The sequence below is a fragment of the Helicoverpa zea genome, chromosome 18 (genome assembly GCF_022581195.2).
Source record: "Helicoverpa zea isolate HzStark_Cry1AcR chromosome 18, ilHelZeax1.1, whole genome shotgun sequence".
Classification (NCBI taxonomy): Eukaryota; Metazoa; Arthropoda; class Insecta; order Lepidoptera; family Noctuidae; genus Helicoverpa; species Helicoverpa zea.
The window spans coordinates 10,631,933-10,657,507 of record NC_061469.1 but is presented as its reverse complement, the minus strand read 5'-3'; the positions used below and the strand labels follow the sequence as shown (position 1 = coordinate 10,657,507).

Here is a 25,575-nt window from a genome sequence, read left to right as displayed (position 1 = left end):
TGTAGGCAGGGCGGCGGTGGCGACATCTAGTCTAGCACAGCGACACCAGACGTCAAAGACCAGCCGATAGACAGGCCATACCTTTTCTACCTACGCGACCGTTTATCAGACTTATCGACACAATCACAACGCGGCGCGATAATGATACCAGCGTCCAAATATAGAAAATAATATACTTAAGGAATGTTCCGTTTGTAATTCCTGAATATGCTCATAGCTAAACATAATTCACCCAATGCCTGCGTCATAGTCACAACTAGCGCCCCGCGGTCTATACGAAAGTCATTGACGTATTCTCATAATAAATTGACGTTGTAACTTTCAATAGGCGTTTGACATTTTCGTCAAAACACAAGGACGTCATTAAAAACGTGGAAAATGTCATCGACACGTAGTCTTTCAATTCGTAATAAATAATTATGCAAAACTACTTACATGTAAAAGAACTTGGCCTTCAATCAACCAAAAAATAATAATTAGCTAACAAGCGTTTTGACCACTTGCATGCAATGTAAAGATTTTTAAAAAAATAGTAACGTGCAATTGTTATTGAATAACCATAAGTTGAAAGGTTAAAATCAAAACGCAATGCATGATAATGATTAATGACAAATGCATCCGTACAAAAGGACCTTTGGTAAAATCTTCTACTTTAAAATGATAATTAAATACGACAGACAAGAACTATGCGGTATCAGCGTTGAGTGTATATCCTGGGTTGAAGATCACGGCATTGCATAGGCCATGGGGCCACCTTTCGTCAACCTTTGTCTTGTGTTATCATCAATCCCATTATAAAGTTATCGTGCAAGCAAAGACAACACCCATTTTCTAATCAAAACGCGATAATCTACTCTTTAATTTTACATTTCAAGGTTCGATTACATTTGCTGCTATTAAAGTTAGATAAAATAATGCGTTGCATAAATTTTCTTTTTAGAAAACCTTGACTAGCCACTTAGTAAGAATCAGATAAGCTGTTGATTGACTGTACTTTTCGTAGATAGTTACGATGAACCCGCTAATGGACGACATTAACTAATTGCCGAATTATCATTAAAACCTTTCTTTGTGTAATTACCGTTTTGTTTCATGTTTATGGCGTCTTACGTTTTAGCAACATTTCGAATAAGAGAGTGGCGTAATCAGATCGTGTGCGGGGGTACGAAGTTATTTGTTATCTTACACCACCAGGCGGGGTCGTCGCCCCTCATTAGTGTTGTATTTCAGATTAATTACGGTCTCAATTAAAATAATGCTTTTAATCATTACGAATAGAATTTCCTTATAAACTTGGCTTGAACAGCAATGGCAATGTAGGAGCCACTTATGATAACTATTTATAAAGAGAAGTTGAGAATAGTTATTTCTAAGCTGGGTATTTATCGAGTGTAATTGCAGGTCCGGCGTCATTCCTCGCCAGGTTTTGACGCAAAATACCAGTTGTAAGATATTTTGGATAGAGGGAGAAGATAGATTTGACAAGGAAAATTACAATTACAGATTGGCATCATAAATAGAGAACGGGTTAAATATGTGGCACATCCGATTCGAATAACATTCACAAGTTACGATGAACAATGTTTGGGCCATAATTCAATTCATCGTTTGGACGATTACAGAGTACTGCGAATATTGTTGTTTTACTACCTGATATAACAGCCAATAAGTTTTTGGTTTTATATGACACCTACGTAATCAAGAAGCCGCATATTATTAGCCACATATTAATGTGAAACTTAAGATACTTAAGATATAGATGACCCATTTACCTCGCCCTAAAATTAATATCTACATATTATTACATAAGACATAAATTACCTAAAACTTGACGCAACAAACACAAATACACGCGAATGACGCATCTTGCCATTTAACACGTCTATGGCTGGCACACATTGTTCTATAATAAATAACGTATTGAACTTACTAGCACGTTAACACTGTCTGTGACATTTTTAGACTGTATACATAAAATACGTGTTGGCATAATGACGTCACCGTGACCCGTATAGCTGCCAAATTCATCGTACATAAGGTACCCTAGCATTCGTTACGAGAAATTGAAGACGTTGATAAAACGTCGGAATAAAATCAACTTTATGGATGATTCAGTTTTATTGTTTAATCTTAGTTTAAATGTTTGGTACCCTCTATAGTGGTCGTAAAACTGGCGCGAATTAAATAAATAAAGAAATAAAACAAAGAGAATTTTGTGTGAATACTGCATAGACGTTCCGCGCTGGCTGGCTTACGGAATGAGATATACTATTTTTTTAAATAAAAAGTATTAACTTTGAACATTGGTAATTTTCAATTGTATTTTTTTTAGATATATCTTCACTCCTACATAATGGTTTCCAAATTCCATCAAAACCTTCTTACGAAATGCCTTGTGTTATTGGGTGGGAAATCTATTAAACCCTGAAGAATGGCTGCCATAGCAACACTTTCCAATCTATAACAACACACACTGACACCGTAACTGCACAATGCGCATACAAAAACTATTGCATAATAGAACCGCTGTTGCTAAGCCATCGCTCGCCTATTGTAACCTAAACCAATATTGATCTAAGATATAACACAATACCAACTTCAACTATCGGAGACGTTACTAAGTACTTGTAATCAGGAAATTAATTGAATAATTTAATACAGCAGACGTTTCATACAAATACGGTCCTCTAAAGAAGGTTTCCTATCCCGAAAGGACTTCAAAAAGCAACAAGTCTGAAAAAGGCAGTCTACACCTCAAAATTGCATAACATTACCAAGAAATCAAGTTTAGATTAACGAACGCCCTTTCTGCAACTATTTATTCGATTTATGATCCGGAGCCCTGTCAACGAGTATTGAATATGTACTAGTATAGACTATAGACAACAAAGTAGCCTTTAGAACCGGCTACGAGTTATGCACAGGTGTTTCTTGAGGTCACTATATCGAGAATCTTAACAGTCAGCTGTGAAAGACCTTAGAATAGTGTACGTACTATGTAGTCGGTTTGATGGTCGACTCGTTTTAGGATTCCGTATTGTGTAAATGGAATACTATAAAGTTTCGTAATGAGTTGACTATGGATATCCGAAGTGTTAGAAAAAATTGCTAGTGGATTTTTTGCCGACTTCAGTTTTTGGCAAGGTTTATAATTTATTTTTGTTGGTTGCTAGGTGGCGACGTGGTTAAGACCAACTTCGAGCCCTTAGAATTTACATGGGCTTCTAAAGATGCTCTGTAAATGGACATTGTAGATGATGTGAAGGGAAAATGTGAACTTTTGTGTCCAAAATTAAGTAAAATTAATTACATGTAAAGGAAAATATGAAAAGTTTATTTCCGTACCCTCGTGCCACTCCCACATTAGAAATTGGCAGAATACACCGTCAATGTCGCTTCACTCGCATTACAGGCACCATAAAAACGGTAAAGTTAGTATCGGACCACGCAGTGTAGGGTTCTGTACTAAGTACTTATGTTTCATCGGCCACAATGACTGTCATTATTTCAAAATAAAAACGGAAAATCGTTTTTAATTGGAGGACGTGGCTTCTGGCACGTTTACACCTATCTTGTTCCATTTAATCAGTCTAATTTCCAAAAGTTAAACGCGAAATATTTAGGACTCTATTAAAATACCTTCCTTCCTCGTAGCATACGTATGTATTCCGTGTTTGTGTTACATTACCGTCAAATAACATTGTTACAATCACGATTTTAGTGTATAGTAATTTAATTCAGATAACAAGACGTTGAAATTGCCAGCTCCACGCTTCGCGGTTTGGTGGTGTGAGAAAACATGTTCACGGTACCAACTGAACGCGCCCAAATGTATCTTGTGCCAAAATTGATCAACCACCGCTGTATTTCATTACAATACCACCCTTTATAATTGCACACGATTTAGCAATTCGCAACCTAATCTTCCGTAAATTGGAACATAATTATTTCATATGTAAATCATGATGTATGTGAGATGAAGACCATGTTCATGTAGCGAAGCAACAATTATATTTTAAGCGAAAAATACTGGTAAAAACTTCTCCTGTATCGAAGATAAGGGCCTTACACCACAAAATAATTGCTGACAACAGAATAACAGGTCACATAGTACCTAATGAAAGCTTTTCAGTTAATGGTTAACACGGAAAAGCGATTCGCATCACGTGAAAGAGTTCAAGAAGACTTGGTGCGTGATTCGTGTGAGAGCACACGTACGCGAGCCATGAGTCACAGGTAGGAACACGCCACCTATTCATAATCATATTTGAGTTGTCACAGCTTGCAGCAGATAACGGCTCGGCCAACAATTATGTAAGAGTTAACCCCTCACTAGCTGACTAGCTGTACTAAAATTTGAAATGTTTGCACAGCATCGTAGGTACGACACCTAAAGGCAATCGAAAGGACGTTATCTTGACAGCGAGGCAAATGCACCTAATAGATATTGGTATGTTGACTTCACATATGTCAAATTCACGATGTTGGACCCAACCAAATAATAGAAAAAAAAATGTGTGAATATCTACAACACGTAGTCCAATTGTGACTCAAATATGACAAAGATCAATTTACAATATTAGCATAAACTTTATCTACTAAAGCTTTGTACAGCATTTCGCATCATGTGAATAAAAGCAATAAAAATTGTACAAATTCCCTCGTATGTGCTGCGGTCTTTTGATCCGCAAGCCGTTGGTCCTTTGTTGGTAGGCGAGGGTTAACGAAGAGGGAACGGTTACTATGGAGCAGGGGACGAGCCGACCTGACGGGGATTTGTGCAACAATATTGCATTGATAAGTTGTTATAAATGTGCCTTAGAACAAGGTCGATGCTAAAGAGTTTTCTACATATGGTTCACAGTTGATCAGGCTACCTCTTCAAGCATTTGATGTCTGGTAAATTTATACTACAGCACGAACCACTCAGCATTAACATCTATCTATCTATTGTCGAAGAAACCAAGTCATGAAGGTATATCAAATATGGCTGCCTATACAGTGCAGTCAGCTTCCGTACATAAAGGATATAAAACAGAAATAACAGTCGCTCGGCGGTCTTGATAACCTAGATATAGTGCGAACACTGGTCATTTGATTTTCTTCCAATAGGAATCAATCACAGCATGTATACTGGTTTTGCCGCACATTCCTATTTTATGTACCTGACTGCAAATTTTATCAGCTCACAACTAAGTTATTCACTAGTTTCAGTTTTCTTTTTATGATAAAAATATGCAGCACAAAAAGTACTTTAAAGAAAATGCAAAGAAAAATGACGCTAAAAATCAAATTAGAATTTGGAGAGATTTTTGTCGTTGCCCCAAAAAAGGGTAATTAAATAAAGAAAAGGTTCAATTTAAACATTTACCAAGGTGATTGCATTGACATTGTTTCACCTTAAGGTTTGTTATCAAAACGTAGTAGTAGTCGTTAAAAAATAATTGCTTATAGAATAATTTTTATATTGATTTGAATTTGCACGTTAATGACATAACAACTAATCAATAATTAGAGACGTTTCTCGAACACACGACCATGTTCGGAATACCTGTCACTTGTATCTTGAATATGATGGTTATGAATATTCAAATTACCAGCCAGCCTTTCGTTTTGGAATAGAAATTAAATAATTTTCTTTATCAGAAAGTCGAATCCTAACATAGCATGTCATAACGACAAAGTAAACAGTGTGAGGTACCTAAGGACCAGCACCCTCGGTGGAGGAACGTCATTAATTACTAACAATACGGAACACGGTAACACTACAAATACGTGTAAACTCCTCAACCATTCGCAACATATACTTAATTTTATGTAAAAGTGTATTCCAATTACCAAACCTTGGCCAATACATAATTGTAACATTCGGAACAGGAACGGAACAAGGAAAGGAGATCGGGTGACGAATCCAGTCAATGATTCCTTGAGTCATTGAGCGGGTAAAACCTCGGATTATCTAACAGGGTGACGTAGACTTTGTTCAGGAAATCCTTCCTGTTACATCCTCAACTGACAAATAGAATGGTGGAATTTAACTCGATTTATTTTGAGCACTCAATCAAATCCAGATTGTTGAAAAGCTCTCGTGGCGAAATCTGGCCGTTGAGTACGGTCTGATTTGTAAAAATCAGTCGACCTAAATTCGCAAGTTTGATAAAGAGCTAAATAATCATGATTTATATTTCCAGCGGGGACATTTTCGTATTTTCGTTTAATAATAAAGGAGGTTTGCTCCTTAAATATAAATCGATTTATACTGGGAAGTCCGTTTTAAGATCATGTTTACTCAAAGTGAAAAAGTTTGTACTCACCCTTTCGTGGAATTTGCTCGAATCATAAGACCTCTCCGAGCAGAGGTTGTATATCTTATAGTGGTCCTTGTGCATCTTCTCTAGAAACCTGTACACCTCGTCTATGTGATTCCTGTATACTCCTTCTAATTTCTCGGCGGGGAAGCCCATCGCTATCAGCCTGTCTGTGATATCTGTACAATATGCTTGTTAAGGAAACATTGAGAAAAGTCAGTGGGGTTAAAATATAAACTTTTGTAACGTTGCAAAAATATTTTTAGAAAAGATAGAAAAGTTGAATGACATAAAACAAAATCGATGTTGTGTGCCGACTCTTAAAACTAGTAAAAATAAGTAAAAAACCTAGATTACAGTCTGGCTAATGCCACATGAACACCTATTCTTGTACATGACCAGAACTCATCTTGCAAAGATCATTTGCATTTCACTTTAACATCCAAACCATTTACATCCCTAATCCAAAATCGAAAAAAGTTTAAAGGCATAAAAGGCTCCGTTTGTCATCGGGATCACCCGATTGACAGTACAACAACAAAAAGACAAGGATTCCCTACAAATCCGCTTTCCTATCACGTGTAAGCCTCATCGGATCAGTATTCTTTCGCTATCCACGTATGTCATGTTTAAATGTTCTGAGCCACTAACAGTAATGCAACAGTCATTGCACTCCACATCGACGTGAATAAAATATTTAGCGTGCTATTCGCGTACATATTTAACAAGGTTACTATGTGCAATTATGCATAATTACTGCTCCAATAAAATCGAATAATAACACAGTTATGGGGATCAGCGTGCGAATTCGATGGGTCTTGCCGAAATTCCTGTTACACGCCACATAGTGAAAGTTACCCCAGTCCGAAATTAGTTTGGAGAACCTTTTCAGTCGAACGAACATCAACAAATTCTATTATAATTAAATACCGCTAACCTTTTACAATAAATACTCCAAACAAATCAGGGGGTTAAGATTATATTAGCATCGGTTTTAATAGATTTGTAGTTTGACAGCAGTTAGAGCAGTTAAAATATAAATTATACAAGCGGTAAACTTCATCTGCTGGGAACTAGTTAGTAGCTTTCCAAAAACATTATGGACATCAAATTGGACTTTTACACCCTCATTTCTGTATACATATTTATATTCAGCTAGCCTTCGCGGCATAATTTAACACAATTCTGTCTTAATTAATTCTATGGGAGAAGTTGCGTCACTATTGAACTTATTCGGTGATGGCCTAGCCGCGGTGGACTAACGGTATCGTTGCCATAGCAACGGCTGATAGGGCCAACGTACTTTGGCAATACAATAACATACTTAAGCAATCTGATAGTTCCCTTGGCACAAAAAATAGGCACGCTTGGTTTTTTAGATATCGTACTTTGTGTCACAGACAAAGTGGGCAAGGAGACACATTGGTGCACAGTCGTGCTCGTTCTAGTCTTAAGACCTCTTTAAATTAATATAATATGTAGTGCCTTGGTTATTTCGTTTCGAATCATGCGCTAAATTAAATTTAAAAGATTTCACAAATTCAATGACCATTAATATACTTCATACAACAAATTGACCAAACGTTAGAACGTCAACGTGTGACGTCACTTGTCACGAAGGAATATAGAAAGGTTTTTTGCTATGAGCGACGTCAGCATGGACCATGGACTGTATTATAGTGGTAAATGTAAAATGCACTTACTATTAAAGTTTAGCACTAAGCTAAAAAGGCAAATAAGTATTTACCAAAGTGCACGTTACGCAGTAATAGGACAGAATAAATTCAAGTAAACTAATATCAATGTCCTTAACCCGCTAATACCTATTGTCTTACTCAGACACGTAGTTCCGCTGAATCGTAAGACCAGAAAAATACAATTTTAATATTAAATAGCAAATTATCGTTAATGTTAGTTTCATTTCAATGATCATATCATATTGCTCGCTATAGAATACATTCATAAAAAATACATTTACGGATCAGTTGGCCGCAATAAAATACTTTTTAAGAAGAAAATGCGAATATCGTGACTGAAGGCAAAGGTCACGTGAACCAGGTGCAGCTAATTGCAAAGTATTACTATATTAATGCAGACAGAGTAAATGAAGCAAGGGCAAAATGCAATGTCCCGCTCAATGCCGCTGTGCGAATGCACCGAGATTTTTTACGTTTGACAATTGAGACCTCAATTCATTTACACATTAAAGTATGAAACCCTCAAAAGAAGACCAGCACTATGCCCAACGGGCGGGGGACTTACCGCAACTTACAATTTCTGTTCATCTTTTTAAGCACTTCGTATGTGGTGAGCTAAGCATAAAATGTAAGCTATATTAGCCAAGGGACTGAAACACGATGTACAAAAGCTCAAAGCTACAGAAATACAAATGGCCGGACTTAATCATTAAAAAGAAAAATATGAAATTCATTCAGAACTCCAATTTAAACTTCCATGAATATTATTCAAATTTAGATATCAAGTCGACGCGGCAAGTGGTTTCAACTTTCAACCTCGTGATCGTTCAAATGAGATGTGAGGCTTGACTGGTCGCTGACCGATACTCCTCGGAGATACATCGACGTAAATGGATATCTCAGGAATTACTTAGCAACGGAAATGAGTAATACGAACTCGGATGGATAGAAATACGAAAAATGAGAAATATAACTCAATTTGTGAAGTTTATGGAGTCCCACTTTAGGGTCGCCTTTGAGCAAAAATTCAGAGATAGGCAATTAATCTGTTCGCCGTGTTTCAAAGCGAAATTTTCCTGGAACGAGTTATGGTAATCAAAAGATTAAACTACGATGGTTAAGGCATAAAAAATAAGTAGCTCAGATTTCAACATCGCAATGCCTTTTATGGATCGGCGAAACTCCTGAGACTATAGAAGCGAGAATAGATGCTCAGTATTAGCAAATCTCGGAGACGCAAATTTGTATGCCAGCGCAGTAACAAGGATCAGCATTCGTCAGTTCTCATAGTGACTGCTAAAAAAACGACAAGACTGCCGCTAAAATCACGTAATATCAGATTACAACACTAAGATAACGCTAGGCGTAATAGTGAGTGACGGGTTAACTTACAAGCGCGCGGCGATTGCAAAACAAAACATTTTTGTATTGTACGCGTCTAAAATATTAAATCAACCTGCATTTTTCATGGCTACTGTTCGTGCACCGTGTGACTATGCAACTATTAACCAGACAGATTTACCTTGGGAGGATCGGTCTGTTTGTGACAGAGAAATACCAGCATAACATTGTGAAGTAGGTACAATGATAATGATTTTTTGATTATCGATTATTTTCGAACCTAAAATTGAATCGGTTATATGTATTGCAAAGGACAAAGGAGAACGTCATGTTGCGACGATTGAACGTAAAGCAAAGTGTTGCCAGAAAGTTTTAGGTTTATTGCAAATTGTGCAGTCGAGTACTGTTCATGTGGAACGATAATTTTGGTTTAGCATTGAGAATTGAAATATACATTATCTAGGAGGCCGATTCAGAGGTTTATTTTATGTATGCCACGGCAATACTAAAATGGAATAGTCAACTTCAAAAACAAAAACTATTGCTGATAGTGGTGGTTTCAACGAGTAGTTTTGAGGGCGTGGTTAGTGGCCACATCGCGTCATCGCAGCATCAAGGGCAGGCTAGCTCGGTCGCCCATGGCTTCCGCGCGGGCTTTCTTGCCGCCTTTGGGAACCAACTTAATTGACGCTAACATTTTATTCGCTTCCAAAAATAGATGCCAGACCATTTCGCATAGAAATGGCAGTCACTGAAATGGTTTCGCAACAGTAAAAAAATATTTATCACGCTTTTAGTTTCTAATCAACATTTTATATATTAACGAATAAGACTTGTGCAATTCCGAACCAAAACGCGTTAATAATTTATTTAGATACTAAATTACGCAGGTGGACATGCCTAAGGCGGAGCAAAGGATGCAATTATAATTTTTGTAACTAAACTCTACACACTGTAAGTAGGAATTATGCCATGCACGTCACATAAATAAAACAGAAACTGCCAACAGTTAAATTAATTGCCGTAATAATATACACTGATAGCAATAATTGCATACATTGTTACAGTCACTGAAGATGGTGGTCATTATGAAAAAACGAATATTCAAAATAAAAACACAAACATGACGAGTGAAAATGAACGAAGCGATATGGTCGACGAATAAAAAAACGAGAATCATTTACGTAATTGCTTGTTGCTATGGCAGTGAACACTGTGAACAGTGTACAACGCAAATGAGTTCAAACATTTGATCTAACGCAGCGTAACATTTGAACAGAAAACGTGAAGCAAATGTACACGCACACTTTACTATTTTACAATAAATCCTCCTTTTGAATAAGCTTCTCCTATTCAACCGGCTTACGGAGCAATAACCTAAAGAAATCCAATTACACAAAGGAGCTTAACGCTGACACATGTGAAAAAAGATTATCTACCATTTGCAGACTGCAGACTAAATTATACATGCAAGTTACCATAGCGTGCATATGAATCACCCCAGGTGACCTAGATATAGACAGCTCAATAAGTGTTTAAATAACGCAATTGAAGACGTTCGGTTTGTCGTCAAATGCGGAAATTTCAATCGATCGTGGCCGCAACACAATTACTTTTGAAGTCTTTGTCTTGCCAATTAATTTTGACTATTTCACAGAATAATATCAGTAAATAACCCTCTCTAGTTTTATTATATTCACTTTTTAGACAGCTATATGTCAAGGCTTCCAGTTTCCTAGGATTGGTCGTGACGGACCAAATGGCCAAAAAAACTCATTCAATAGCAGTGGAATAGAACCGTTCGGTTCAACAACTTCATCCATATAATCAGTTTCATTTACAGTCATTAGTTAGTCGAAACACGAGGCGATCCTCCGGGAGCACCGACAGCATTTCCGCGCCGTAAAATCATGGCTAAAACACCATTGCCGAAAATTAAGCGGCCAAAAGTAAAGATGAGATTTTAATTAAGTCATTAAAGCATGACACGGGTGACGAGACCCAACGGGTAACACCACAGAATTATAAAATAAGGTTACACAAAGTGACAAACATGACAAATTGCGATTAACGAAAATGTACAACACGACGCCGTAAGTATGTTTAAACAAGTTTACAATTTGTTTCCAACTTTGTTGACTTTGGATGTTACAGAAATCCAGTTGATGTGAAGGAAGGGGCAGGCTTCGTCGTAATTAATTAATAATGAATGCTAGTTATTATTGGTTTTGATTTCTGAACAACTTATAATTTAATTGATCACGCGATGTTATTACTGTAAAGGATTGGAGTAATGGTAACTATTATATAATCTGTGGTAATGGGCTTGAACTATTGCCTACATGAAAATTCAAAAGTAGCAACATAACTATAAGGTACTACTAATGTAAATGGGTCGAAATGGAACAGGTATCTTATTTAGGGCTGATTGTTCAATCATCAGTTAACCTCTATCTGAGGAATAAATATGGCGGTTTGACATATCTTCTATACAAAAGCTGTCAAAACTTCAAACTTATTCGTCAGATAAAAGTTATCTGGTGATTGAAAAATCAGCCCTTAATCAAAGACTACTTACTGTAAGAAAGTACGTAGAATACTATTAAGAGAGATACGGAATACTGAATCAGAAAATTAAAGACAACAAGAAGTAAAACATTCGACTATCCTTCCGATCGACTTCATCACAATCTAATCCATTACCCTGGCAAATCTGGTCAATTTTTCGAAATCCAAACTAGATTACCTTTCCTATTCAACTTGTATTTCTTCTTTCCGTCTGTTGCTAGGCAAAAGTTTTTTTGTTAGCTTCAAGGAAGCTTCAAGACATGAGTAGGTGGGTAGTTACAATGACTTCGTACGTTTTTGGGTTCAGTCAGCGCTTGGTGTTTTTGCCGTTAAGATTGAGCTCGAAATGGTTCAACGATTTGGCATCATTATCAACTTTGACCCGCAATCGCCTCAATTCTTGACTTCAATTACTTAAATCAGCACACGATTCTACAGAGTAGATAATCTTGTTAGAAGCAATTATCGTCATCGCATGTAGGCAATGCAATAGTACATGTTTTTCAGATGGTCGCTAATAAACACGTTTTATAGATTCTGAGCCTAGTAGGTGAAGTTTTGTTGAAGGAAAACGTGATGATAATATTCGATCAGGTCGTCTGACATCTCTTTTTTTTTATGGGTACAGACAAAGTAACCAAACTATAGGAAATATTAAAGTATTTATGGTAACGTACGCATTATAATTATCAAGCTTTAATCAAAACTTGAATGTACATTTTACAGGAGTACATGGGATAATAACACGTGCTAAATTGGTAACACCAAAAAAAAAAAAACAATTTTGTAACAATGAAAGACGTTACGATGTTGAGTACGCAACGTTACAGACCTATAGATCTTTATCGATGGAGTATTATTTAGAGGCCATGAGAACTGTATGCGTGACGTCGTTATCTCGTTTAAAAATATAAACCAAAGGGAATCCGTAGCTCTGACAGGAAAACGACATACGTGCTTAGGCAAAAGCAAAAGAAAAAAATACAACGAAATAATTGGCACGCACCATCACCACATACAAAGAGTCTTCATCTAATTTTGTTTCAAAATCACGTTTTGTCAAAAAATGAAGCAAACGCCTGCCAGTCTACGGGCTAAAAGTTAATTAAAAAGAGGTTCAGGGCCCAGTTATGGAAATGAGGCATTGTTGCTATGCACGTTTAACTCGTAATATAATTTCACTGCCACATCTTTTGAGTGACGACCTTGGGCTTAACAACTTAAACGACGCTTTATATGGAAAGGAACCGGAAGAATTGCATTTTTTTCTACATTAACGTGGAGAAGGGACGACGGAATCAGCCCAGTTAATAACTTAAGATAAACATCTTGGTTTGCTACAGTGAACTGCGAAAAGATTTTTTAGTATATTGTGTTGTGAAGTCTTCCATACTGACATTTATAGCTACGTTTTTGCAGGGAGTTCGATCTGTCGAGATTTGTTTGGCATACAATGATAAATTATGCTGCAGAACAACTTAAAAATATTCACATTGTTGTATTGAGTAAATTATTTTAAAAGTACAGATCAGGAATGTAAAATCAAAGGTGTTTTTGGAAGGATTTAACTGACGAGATATTTTTTTTATACAATCATAATTTACTAAATTAAAATAACTATTATTACAGCCTGATCTTATGATAGAATCTTTTTTCACCTTTTTCGTAGACGTAGAAGGTACCTAACTATATTCTGGTTAGCAGCTTACATCAGGACCGCATTAAGAGCTTTCCTCACTGCTTGCTTAGTCTTTACAAATGCTTATTAACTCAACTATGAATTTGAATAATTTCACCAGCTAGACTTGTTAATGCTCTGTACAATGCGAGATTATGTTAGATAAGGCATGTCTTGATGTACGAAGACATCACGGCTGTGTTAGTTGCATAGACGTCGGGCGTCCGCACTCATCCCAAATGTGTTTATGTCTCGCAACCGCCGACCAAAATGGATTAACTTCGAATATTATACAGAACACAGTATGGCGGCCAATTTTAGTGCATCACATCACGTGCAATATTGTTTTTACGACGCGCTGTTACTTATAATGTCAAGTACGAAACGCTGTTGAAACAATCGAGCGGTTAAAAACCTTTTTTTTTATTGTTAACAGCCATTGTTAATAATGCAGACCTTTGTTGTATGCTAACGCTTTGGGATTAGGTAGTTACATTGATTTTTTCACAATTGCATATTATAAAGTCAATGACCCCGCGCCAGACGTAAGGCGCAGACTTTTTTTTGTATAATATCAATATTTATACGACTGGGACCAATAATATCTGAATAATTATGAAACCTGAATATTTTCACACGCCATTATGAATTTGTCGTCGGCTAATTTGATAGTAAGTATAATAGTTGAAAGTTTTCGAGAGACTAAAATACTGTAATAGCGATGCGATGCGATGGGGCGCTATAAATTGCCCATGAATATTTATAGAATGTCTTTCGCTGTATGATTTGCACGCGTGATGCCGCTTACTAATATGATAGATAAAATAGTAAATAAGCGTTGCTCACGCTTGCCAGCTGATATGCTATTTTTTACTCTCAAATCAGCATAATACAGATAAACTACATAAAATAGTTACATGATAAGTGGCAGGAACGTTGGTCGTAGTACAATAATGTGTTACAACAATAATTACATACATTGTAACGAAACGTCGTCACAAGAACCACGGAGTTGCGTATTTAAATGAATGTCTGCAGATATCTGTGAACGTAATTGTTAATTATGAAGGCGAGTAGCCACATGCAAAGCACAATTGATAATAAATCAATAGTAGGTTTGTACAGAGATGTAAGCGCGGCCGCGTTATCGCAATCTATAACTATACTTATCGCTAACATTATAAGAGCTTTTCTACATCCTTATATTTTATTGTGTATAGAAAATGTAAAATATGAATTTTATATTGTTAATCGTTGAATTATAATTTATTTAAGCCCGTTTTGATATTATCGGTCTCCAATTTGTAGAATATTTATATTTATTTATTTATAATAATTTGCATGTTGTTAAATAAGAGAAAGCATCGTAAACAATAAATCTATGAATAGCATCGCCTTGCATTGCGGGGAGTGTAGTCACGGCATGCTGAATTTTAATAAAATCATAGCAGAAAGCGAAACTACGCAGAGTGCAACACGTGTTCGTACATCCAAAAGTTAGAGCTATAAAATCTTATAATACCTAGACGTAATGAAACACTTGTTTTAGATCTGATACAGCTAAATTAGTAAGCGGTTACTTAGCTAGTGTTTTGTTGTAATTTGTTTTTAATTGTACATAATTATGTGTTCAGCCTTGGTTTCACTACTTCATTTTTAGGATTCCTTGACGCCTATTGTCGCGTTTACTCTAAGCAAAACTTATCTAACAGCGTACTACGTTTGTTCATTTACATATCTTAATTAAAAGATTATTTTAAAAACTCGTTTTTAGAGTAATTAATTATATTAGACAATAAAGTGGAATACGACGTCGTTTTTTATATTCTATAATCCTATTAACACACAAACCGATATCAAAAAATGCATTCACGAACGATAGCTACGAAACCAACCTATCATCTTCGATACTACACCTATTTTTTTAATACCTACTGAGCATTTTTTTGTGCAGAACCCACATTATTATGAGCATAGATGCTTGTCAAGTTTTTTATAAAGCTCAGCTCACAAGGTAACTTCTAAATTAAGAACGGTTTAATGATACCTTTTGGAATCAATTGAGTATTATGCTGTTGCCAAGCGGAGTGGCGACCGAAGGTCGTTTATGAAGTTTGCTTTAACTCAGCGGTTGGAGATTTTTTATTTCACATTATGGCTCTTTCTTTTCAAGTTTTAGCGTGGATATAATGTTAGATGATTTGTGTCGTAAAAATTAGTACTTTGTGAAGTTTTTTCTACGTTTAAGATTTGTAGCGAAACGCGAGTGTAGGCTAGGCTATAAGTTAACGACTTCTGTGTGAAAGTGCGCATAAATTTAATGTTTTATCGTCAAAACATCTACCTAATGGGTATGGATGAAAACAGCTTTTCTTCCAAACTTTTTCGTAACTTTTGAGATAAAGCGAAGAAAACTTATGAGGTACGAACGAATTCGCAAAAAATGCAATGAATTAAAGATTCACAAAGTCGATTTACGGTTGTTTTTCTGAAAAACATCGTCTTTTTAACGAGTAACTATGCAGTCATGTCTAATGGGTTAACTTTAAGAATCGAAGGTATACAATTTTGAAAATGATTTGGAGTACACCCAGCCAATATCTTCCCTAAAATAGCTATTTCAATTTTTACAACAACCAAACCTAATACCTACTTTACTTAAGACTGAAACTACTCAGGACTGTTTGGACTACAACATATTTTTACTTTTATTTATCTGGTACATAGCTACATAATATACGTATTAAGCAATATACACAATATAATAACCATTATATACCTATCAAGAGGTGTAATTAATATACAGGAGGTGCAAATATTATAGGTATATTAATTAGTTATGTTCTTCAGTTATTGATAACAAATAATAAAAGCACAAATTCTACTATTAGCACACATAAATAATTCAGTTTTATAGTACTAAAAAAATGTTGGAGCCCTGAACCCTGGAACCAAATAGGAATGCCTCATAGCATAACAAACCTAGCTTTATTATGTGACATACTTTTAATTTGATAGCACTGATTACTGTGTTTATGAAATATATTTTTTTCTAAGTTTACAAACAAAATACCCATTTAACTACTTCATAACACTGATCAGATTTAGCAAATCACATGAAAATGTTTTAACTAAAACCTATTTTGAATCAAAAACATTGGCATTAAAATAATGCAATCACATGATAGGAAATCTGATATAAAAGCTATTTTATTTAGCTGTGAGCGGGGTGAATGACCTCAAGATTACGAACAATATTAGCAAGCCAAATATATGCATGAAAATTATATAAAATCAGAGAGAAAGTTTTGTAAATATTATAACATAGTTTGATGACCATTGTGTGATTCTTAAGGCTTTTAGAAAAAAAACTTTTTAATATTTCACGATGAACAATGTTTGTGTTGTCGTAACCATGCATGTAAATACTATGGTACCTACTATGGTCAATTTGGGGCATAATCAAATAACTAGTAATATTAAAAGCCCAATGTCATGTCATCTTGTGCTATCCTACTTATATTATAAATGTGAAAGTTTGTGAGAATGTAAGGATGTATGTTTGTTATTCAATCACGCAAAAAACGGCTGGACCGATTAGATTGAAATTTGGTATGTAATAATATGGTATGGTATGTATAATTTGGTGTACTTTTTATCAACACACCACGCGGGCGAAGCCGCTGGCGGAAGCTAGTTGAAAATATGTATGGTATATATGGTTTTTAAATATCATATTTTGGTATAGTTAAAAAATACATTTCACAGCTGCCATTCCAGGTACAAATGTCAATTAAAATATCTGACCTGACTAGCTGGCCAAAATGTGTATATAATTATTTTAGAAGAATACATAGTATCCACACACATACTTCTAAAAAAAGTTCTATTAAACAATGCAACAATGTGAAATGTATAATTTATGCTAGTAAGTAATGCTTCATTATAAGTATAAACTAGAGTTCAACGGTAAGTGTTGTTTTAGATTTTTTTGTATCACAAACTTTATGCTCAAATTAGAAACATTTTCATTATTACATCTGCAGGTCTCGGTTGCAATACTAATTGTAGCTAAGGTTCAGCTGAATATTCCTCATACAAACTACCAGTGGACTAAAGAAAGCTAAACAGATTAAAAAATTAAATTAATTCATAATCTATCTTAATAATCTTAATACTGATTCTTTGTGTGAGAAGAACTGTGTGTTTAAGCTCCAAAGCAATCTATTAAAATAATTATGAGTCTACCAATAAGACAATCAAATAAAATATACTGCGTCTTATAACCCTATAATTTTTTGAGTAGCATTTTTGACCATCTTTTATTGCATTCAAACATAACTGGCTGGGCAAACCCTTTGGTAATGTCTTCATCAAATGTATGATTTACCAGAAATGTTAAGTTAGAAGTCTTAATACCTAGTAGGCTATTTACTGGAGTAGATATGGATAAGTTACGTTTTAGTACACTTTATATGTCATTGTTCATCATCATCCATGCTTAAGACCTTTCTCTACAAAACAACCGTAAATAACTTGCTATATATTATTAAATACTCAGCATAGCATAGTCTTAAATAGTTTATGATTTGTCTCCAAAAACCCGCTCCCTCATGGTCTTATCCGCTTACCTTGTATAAATACCGCATTTCTTACGAGACAAATTAAAAGTAGTAAGCAAAAAATGTACCTAACAACTATTTAATTAACTAATAAACCTTCTATCATGCCTTCATTTACATAAAATCTAAGATATCTTGCAATTTATTCTGAACCAAACAGTTCATTTGTGCGTCTCGCTTGCTAGCATCAGCTTCACATTAGAGAATTTACCCAGGTAGCAATAGTTAAAACAATATCACACATTTAATGTAACCAGATTAAAACCCATAGATATTATAGTTCTTAGCACTCAACACCACTTCACAATGATTATCAGATAGTTTCTATGTACACAGACATAGTAGGCATGTACTATAAGCCTATATATACAACGTTATAGGTTATATATCTTGTTGCCATGCGAGATTTCATTGCTCTCTCGTTAGATACTTGTCGCGTTGAAAACGAAAATTACCTCGCGGCCGAATGTTTAATTACGTTTCCGATATATTTGTGCAATTACAACTCAATTGCCTTGCTCAATTTACAGTTAATGCAACCTTTTGCGCGTACGTACATGTACGGGACCTTGTAACCCTAATATGACCTGTCAGATGACTTTAAACACAGGACTCAACATTTTGATGAATATTGCCTACTTTCAATGCCTATCTAGCATAAAGCCTGAAAATACCATAACCTTTATCAGCAGAGTTTTATGAATGTAATTTATAGGTTATAAATTGAGTGCCCTTGACAAAACTAAAAGGATGGTCAAGCCAGGTTGTCACGCTAATTCCAAGGCGATTTTACGTGAATAAATGAAACCGTATTGGGCACCTCGGTGTAATGAAATCTCAAGGCCGGGAGCACGGGTCTGATCACATAAAAGACTCACCGACACACAACATCGATCTCGGGCCGCTAGAGCGGCTCGCAGCACACGGTAACAACACTAGATCACATAAAAGGATACAGGCTAAGTCCAGGTTGAATCCGTCCTTGATGTAGCGCTTCCGGCGCTTGCTCACTATGCCCTTGATAGGGTTTGTCATTTTGATGTTGGACATGGAGTTGGCCATGGCTGTCAGTTGGTCGACGCGGCGCGGCAGCAGCTCTGCCGCCGCAGTGCCCTTAGCGGGCCCGCCCGCTCCCGGCACCGACCGCTTCTCTGGTGCCTTCCGCTCTCGGCGCCGGCAGCTCACGCAAATACCCATAAAATAACCTCCGCCGCGCAGAACGTGCCCCGCTCATCGGGCCGGCGGCGGAGCACGAGCGGCCTGCCTCCGGAGGCCGCGGCCGGCGCTCAGCTTGCGCCCGCCATGCCTCGCGCTGCTCGCGCCTCGCCTCGCTGCCTTGCCTCCAGCCGAGCCTCAGCTCCGACCAGCACCAACCACTTCCACACCGCACCGCCAGACCGAAAGCACCGTACACTTGATACACTATAGCATAGCTCCACGCCCGGCACTGAACGCGTTCAAATCTCGCTTCACGAGCGATGAAAAAATTATCTCGCGCGAATGGCGTCCATCCTGCGTTTGCACTAGTACACGGCCGAAGAGAAACAGTTGCACAAGAAAGAAAGATGGTTATGATGGCCGAAACTGTACTGCGTGTCTCTTTCGCACTAGGGCGGTCTGCACTCGTATGATAAAGATAACACACAACCTCACACAACCTTAATTTCTAGTGGTGGCTAGCTAGCTCTCTTTGTTCATTACAGTACGCAAATAAGTCCGTAAGGTGGCGCTGTATGTGGCTAAGTTCCCGCCACTTTTTAAACCTCAACACCTTATCAAACCGGTTTATCCATAATTTTGATCAATAAATAATCTTGGAAAATATTTTTTTTTTGTATTCATATAACGACCACAAGAATTTGTGCTGCAATTCGTGGAATAAATGAAATGGCGCTTTATTTATAACGTTGATGAGTTCATTATCCACGATACAGATGGCAGTGTAGAAGCATAGAGCAGAATCATAGACTGCGCGGTAATATTTGAAGAGGTTTACTTTAATGGAGGATTTACTTCTGTTTCCATTGTCGTGGGTTATTTTATTCCTCATACATTTTACTTCAGTGAGCGTTTTTTTATTTAATCATTTAAGTGACTAACGTCAGAAACATTTGTATATAAATATAATTTGGATTCCATCTCTAAAATGCATTGTTATCATGGTCATGCTGTCCAGAATCAATTAATGATACCTACATTGTACAAACTTACCTAGATTCTACGTTATTGTAGTGTCTTTCCTATAATGTAAAAGCAGTCATTGCCATTCACATCCTTACGTTACCACACCTAAAGGAAAACTAGATGTTTAATTCAATAGAAAAAAACTACATTTTCTTAGAACGTGATATTGAATGTAACACGAGTATAATAAATTATTGTGTTACTAATTTACATAAGTATTTATTCACTGTGCAGCTATGCAAATAATATAAGAAACTCCTTGCATACTTAGCTACTAATGTATTTTGTGATTTCATGCGAGTTTTTGCTGCGAGCTACAGTATTTACAGAGTGACGCAGTTTCATCGCAATTTTATCTTCTTGGAGTTCAATTTTTAACATCAGGGTTGTTATTTGCTCATCGGACTCGATGTTGAAATCAATATCTTTCTTAGTTATTTTAAAGATAATATTTCACGACTGTCTAAGTATATGCAACACTATAAAATAAAGGTAGGTACTATCTTCAAAACGCACCACGCCTCAGTAACTTTAAGTATTCGTTTAATATATAGATAGATGGATAAAATGCTTTGCTAATTGGGTGTCCAGCTTCCGTTAACATCAGTGGCAGTGGGTATATTTATAGAATTGCTACGTATGTATTTTTTTTACCATGACAAGAATTTCAAAGGAAAATAACTAGTGCAAGCAGGTAACTCCGTGACGCAATGCGATGCAACCAAAGTTAGTTTAGGATGTGTTTCTGAGAAACCACTCTAGAAACGTGGATAGGTAGCTACGTGATCTGAACATTTTCGTAATGCACCACTATTTAAATAAGAGTATTTGCTCGTTAACTTTGAGAGCATTGACGTATTACCTAATTTCAAATATTTATTGTTATATTACCCAGCTACATAATAATGTGTATGAATTTACTGTATCTATTATAGTGCCATAGATAATTGGTTGCGAGTAGACAGCTTGTTGCCACCCGGCCGGCGCACACGCAGGCACGATGTTTGACGACACATATAGGGTTGGCACGTACTAGTGCTCATTGTGCGTAGGACTTGATAAGTTTTTGACAGGTATAATAGACAGCACCTGGTGAATTACAATGTTATCGGCGTCTATTAAGGATTTTGAGTTATAGTGGTTTTCCATGACCGTGACACGAGTTTTAACCTTTTGAACGCCAATGTCGGCTATAGCCGACATGAGCAAGCGTGCACTGTGCGCCAACGACGGCTATACTCGACAAAAAACAGGTCGCAGAAAAATACAAAATAAACCTATTAAATCATTACTTTTATGTATTTTTTAGTAGATATTTAATTAAGATTTTCGGGCTTGGCGTACAGGGCATAGGAATACCGATATGGCGTGGCGGTGAAAAGGTTAATGAGCGATTAGGAAAGTAGGGAACCCGTTTCAATTGTTTTTTAATGTGGGTTAGTTCTAACTATAAAGTTTTTATTTTAGTTGCCTAATTTGTCGAAGTACTCGAACCTACATTAGGAGTTTTGTCATTCATAGACCACACACACACAATATGGTAGGCCTTAAAAATAGGCGAGTATGCGTAGAAAGTGCGTGACTATACTTTAAAAAAAATGCTGTATTAAGAGTCGTAATTAATGCTTCCAAAATTTTATTTATGAAAACAGTCCCTACCTTATACAATTTATAGTGTGTTTAGTTACAACCCTAGTCATTGTTAGTAGTTATCAGATTCTAAGAACATTGATGACTATGCAGTTAGAATAAAGATTTCATATCTACTTTTTTTAGTTTTTTTGTGCAATGTTTTTTTATAAGCGTCAGCTATGGCAGTGGTATACTTACTACTATGATAATTTCGATGATACGACTAGAAATATAAACAGAATAGAAATAATGTGAAGTTCTGAGCCGTACAATTTGCCACGGAAGAAAAAATAAACTAAATTTTCTCTAGGTACCTCTAGAATAGTAAGTACAATCAGCAACAAAAATTCATAAAAAATTAGAATTACAAAATACTTGAATACTTACCGAAATTTCAAATGCAAAAGCTGCATTTACTCTTGCGATTATCTGATTTTTAGTTCATTCAGATTATTTAGTTCTGTATTACAAAATTTTAATCAACTGGCAAGAAAATTTTGTAATTTTGGTTGCTGATAGTACCTGCATACATTGGTACTCCCAATGGAACTTGGCAACAGCGAATTGTCAATCCTTTGTTAGCTGTAGATCGCAGGAACGATTGCGATTACTTATCACTAGGAACAATCATGCAAACATTGACTCGCACGTCATCGACAACTTCGGACAAAGGACCTCTACTTTACTTGTTACCTACTGCAGGACATTGCATATAATATCCCACATCTACTGTTCTAACTAAGGGTGCATCTACATACACGGTGCAAGTAGCTTGCACATGTTACATGCATTTTAGAACGTGCAGCTCCAGCGACTCGCGCATGTACCAAAGCCTATTGCCCACCCGCGTGCTCTTGTCACTTGCGCATGTTAACTTGCTCCAGCTACATGCACCGTGTAGACGCACCCTTAGTAACAACAACGTCACTATCTAATAAACATGCGACCTACTATAGTTCGGCCATTCAGAGAATGCGTTCCTGACACGTCGCGATTGAACTGACGACGTAACTTTGCAATGGCGTTGCAGTTACGATAAAAATATTTTTGCTGGTTGTTTACCGTTTTAACAATTGAGGAGCATTAAAACAACATTATTATATCAATAATCAATGAATGTTATTACGTCGTCAGTTCAATCGCGACGTGTCAGGAACGCATTCTCTGAATGGCCGAACTATAATCACTATTACATTTATCGAGATCCGATAAGTCGACGTTTTGGCAACCCTAGAAACAGTTGGGTCGAACCTTCCCGATATCGATGTACAGATAAAACAAACTCAGTGACAGATGATTCATATGCCTAAGCAATTAGTGATGACCTTGTGTGTAACGAAGCGGAGTAGGTAACTCATCATCCGCTGTAGGCATTTACAGTTTGCAGAGTAATTGTGAAAAGACGATGAAAAAAGACGGGTTCAAAGAAAAACTTGATGAGAACGCGAAGGGTTCCGTATTATTGTAAAGAGCTGTTATGAATATATTATTTGAATTATCTGCTGTTAAAAATCTAAACACAGAGATTAGGTAGGTATTATGGAAACATTCTAATCCTAATTAAGTACATTGCAGTAATAGGTAGGTAGGTACATACAGAACCCTAAACACACTCGGCTTCTGTTTCAACAGATGTTGCCTAGTTTCGCATTAGAGTTCCTAATTGTCTCTTTACAAAGAAACGAGTGTTACGTTGAATATAATAAACGTAATTTTAGTACCTATTTCAACTAACACGTGTACTTCCTTTGTGTCTATTTCTCGAAAGCACTATGTATTTTCAATCAGCTGAATAACTGCCAAATGTTTCGTAGCATTCAGGTGAACAATTAAACATAGAGATTGTCTGTACAAATAGTTTTTATTATTTTTGATTGCCACATTTTAAACAGGTGTTACGGAAGTTCAGCTGTGTCTAGCAATGCACAATGAAAATAAATGTGTCATCATCGATTGTGAATCATCGTTTTATATTATTTTAATATGTAGGTATGTGAAATAGAGGGCAAACGTTCTGTACCTAACATGCATAAGTATTTCAGAATGGCCGTTTTTATGTGATAGGGGCAAAGGTGCAAACGAGCAGTGCCTGGGTATCCCGATCCGATGTTACTACGATTAGATATATAAACCTACCTAATGTGTACCTATAGGTTCTTTACTTACATAATGTCGCATTAGAAGCGTGTTTAGTCTAGACGTGATCAAGTTTCTACTAGATAATGGGTAAGTACATCAGTTTCAAATTCAAAGGTATCATATCGAAAGCTATCTACAAGTACCTAAGTAACGGTGCGTCTAAGGACCGAAGCATGAGCATGTAATCAGTGATAAATCACCAATTATCTGAATTTCATTAAGGAATTTAGCATCAGGGCTTGACTGAAGTGAAGAAGATTTCACTGGAACTAGACCACTTAAGAGAAAAACATTGTTAAATCAGAGAATTTCGCAACGATTTCAGGACAAGACGTAAGCTAGCCAGTCTTATACTTTGTCTCTAGATTAAATGCAATTTATAACATTATTTTCAGAGCAGAATTTTAGGACTGAGGACTTATCGAAAGTACAGACCGCGCCAAATACATTTGCCTAAATGAAGAGCTTCTAAAATCTATGGGGAGTCGCATTTGCAATTCATCAGAAATGCGAAAAAACTGCTTTGCACAAAGCTGAAACTGCCAATGGATATGGTAAAGGGTGTTTATCTGGCCTGTGAAATATTTATCAATGCCCAACTAGGTACGTAAGGGTATACCTACCTAAATAGGTAGGTACGTAAGGGTGGCCGTGATTTCCTTACCGGAAGATATTGGGTAACCTCGGGACCTACAGTAGACCTCTAGTATGATTGTTATATTTTTCATCAATATCTAAAAAGTAACCATTAGCTCTCTAGTAGCTGATTGATTAAACATACTGTATCTGATCTAAGCCCTTTAAAGAAACTGATGCCTCGGCACTGAATGATAAGTTCAGCTTTCGGGCTTCAGATTGGGAGGTATACCTGTTTGCAGGTATTCTACAATCTAGAACATTTTATGTAATACCGCGATTAGTTGCAGTATTTTATCAAGCATTTCAATTGACAGCCGTATCTGCACATTTCACCATATCTAAGATATCATATCTACCTCGTGGACTTTCTCCGAGTGTTAACAACCACATAATTCCTTTATATACCTACATACTTATATATTTTGTTATAAGTATATATAGAAAATTATCGTTTACTAAGCATGATCAAGGAGAACACAGAACACGATATCTGAAATGAAACTTAATCGTCTCAATTTCGGACAGCTTTCTTCTGCCGAACAAAATTATTTTTGAAGTTAGTTGCACGTTGGGCAACCAAAAGAATTCCTTAACTCAGGGATACTGAGGGCGTAGAGACATGATGTCTGAATAACGAAATTCTATTGGTTGTTTCAAAACTTCTCCGCTCCGCTTTAGTGAAGTTTGGGTCTTACCACATAGTCACCATCTTGCTATGTTAGTTGTGTTACGTACAAAAAAAATACCTGATTTTGACTGTGGTAAGC

General features: G+C 36.4%; 1 protein-coding gene across 3 annotated transcripts in view; it reads right to left on the bottom strand.

The window, feature by feature from the left end:
- LOC124639017 (phosphatidylinositol 3,4,5-trisphosphate 3-phosphatase and dual-specificity protein phosphatase PTEN) overlaps nt 1–19,993 on the bottom strand; it is a 40,253-nt gene extending 20,260 nt beyond the window's left edge. Inside the window, exons 1-2 of one of the 3 annotated variants that reach the window (XM_047176226.1) lie at nt 19,171–19,993; nt 6,315–6,487 (exon numbers count right to left, since the gene is read on the bottom strand). In XM_047176226.1, the coding sequence (XP_047032182.1) occupies nt 6,315–6,487; nt 19,171–19,411 (414 nt within the window). In that variant the 5' untranslated portion in view covers nt 19,412–19,993. Of the gene's footprint in view, nt 1–6,314; nt 6,488–19,092; nt 19,133–19,170 lie in introns of those variants that run through there. The other 2 variants (XM_047176227.1, XM_047176228.1) reach the window with 2 other exon arrangements.
- Nucleotides 19,994–25,575: the final 5,582 nt, after the last annotated feature.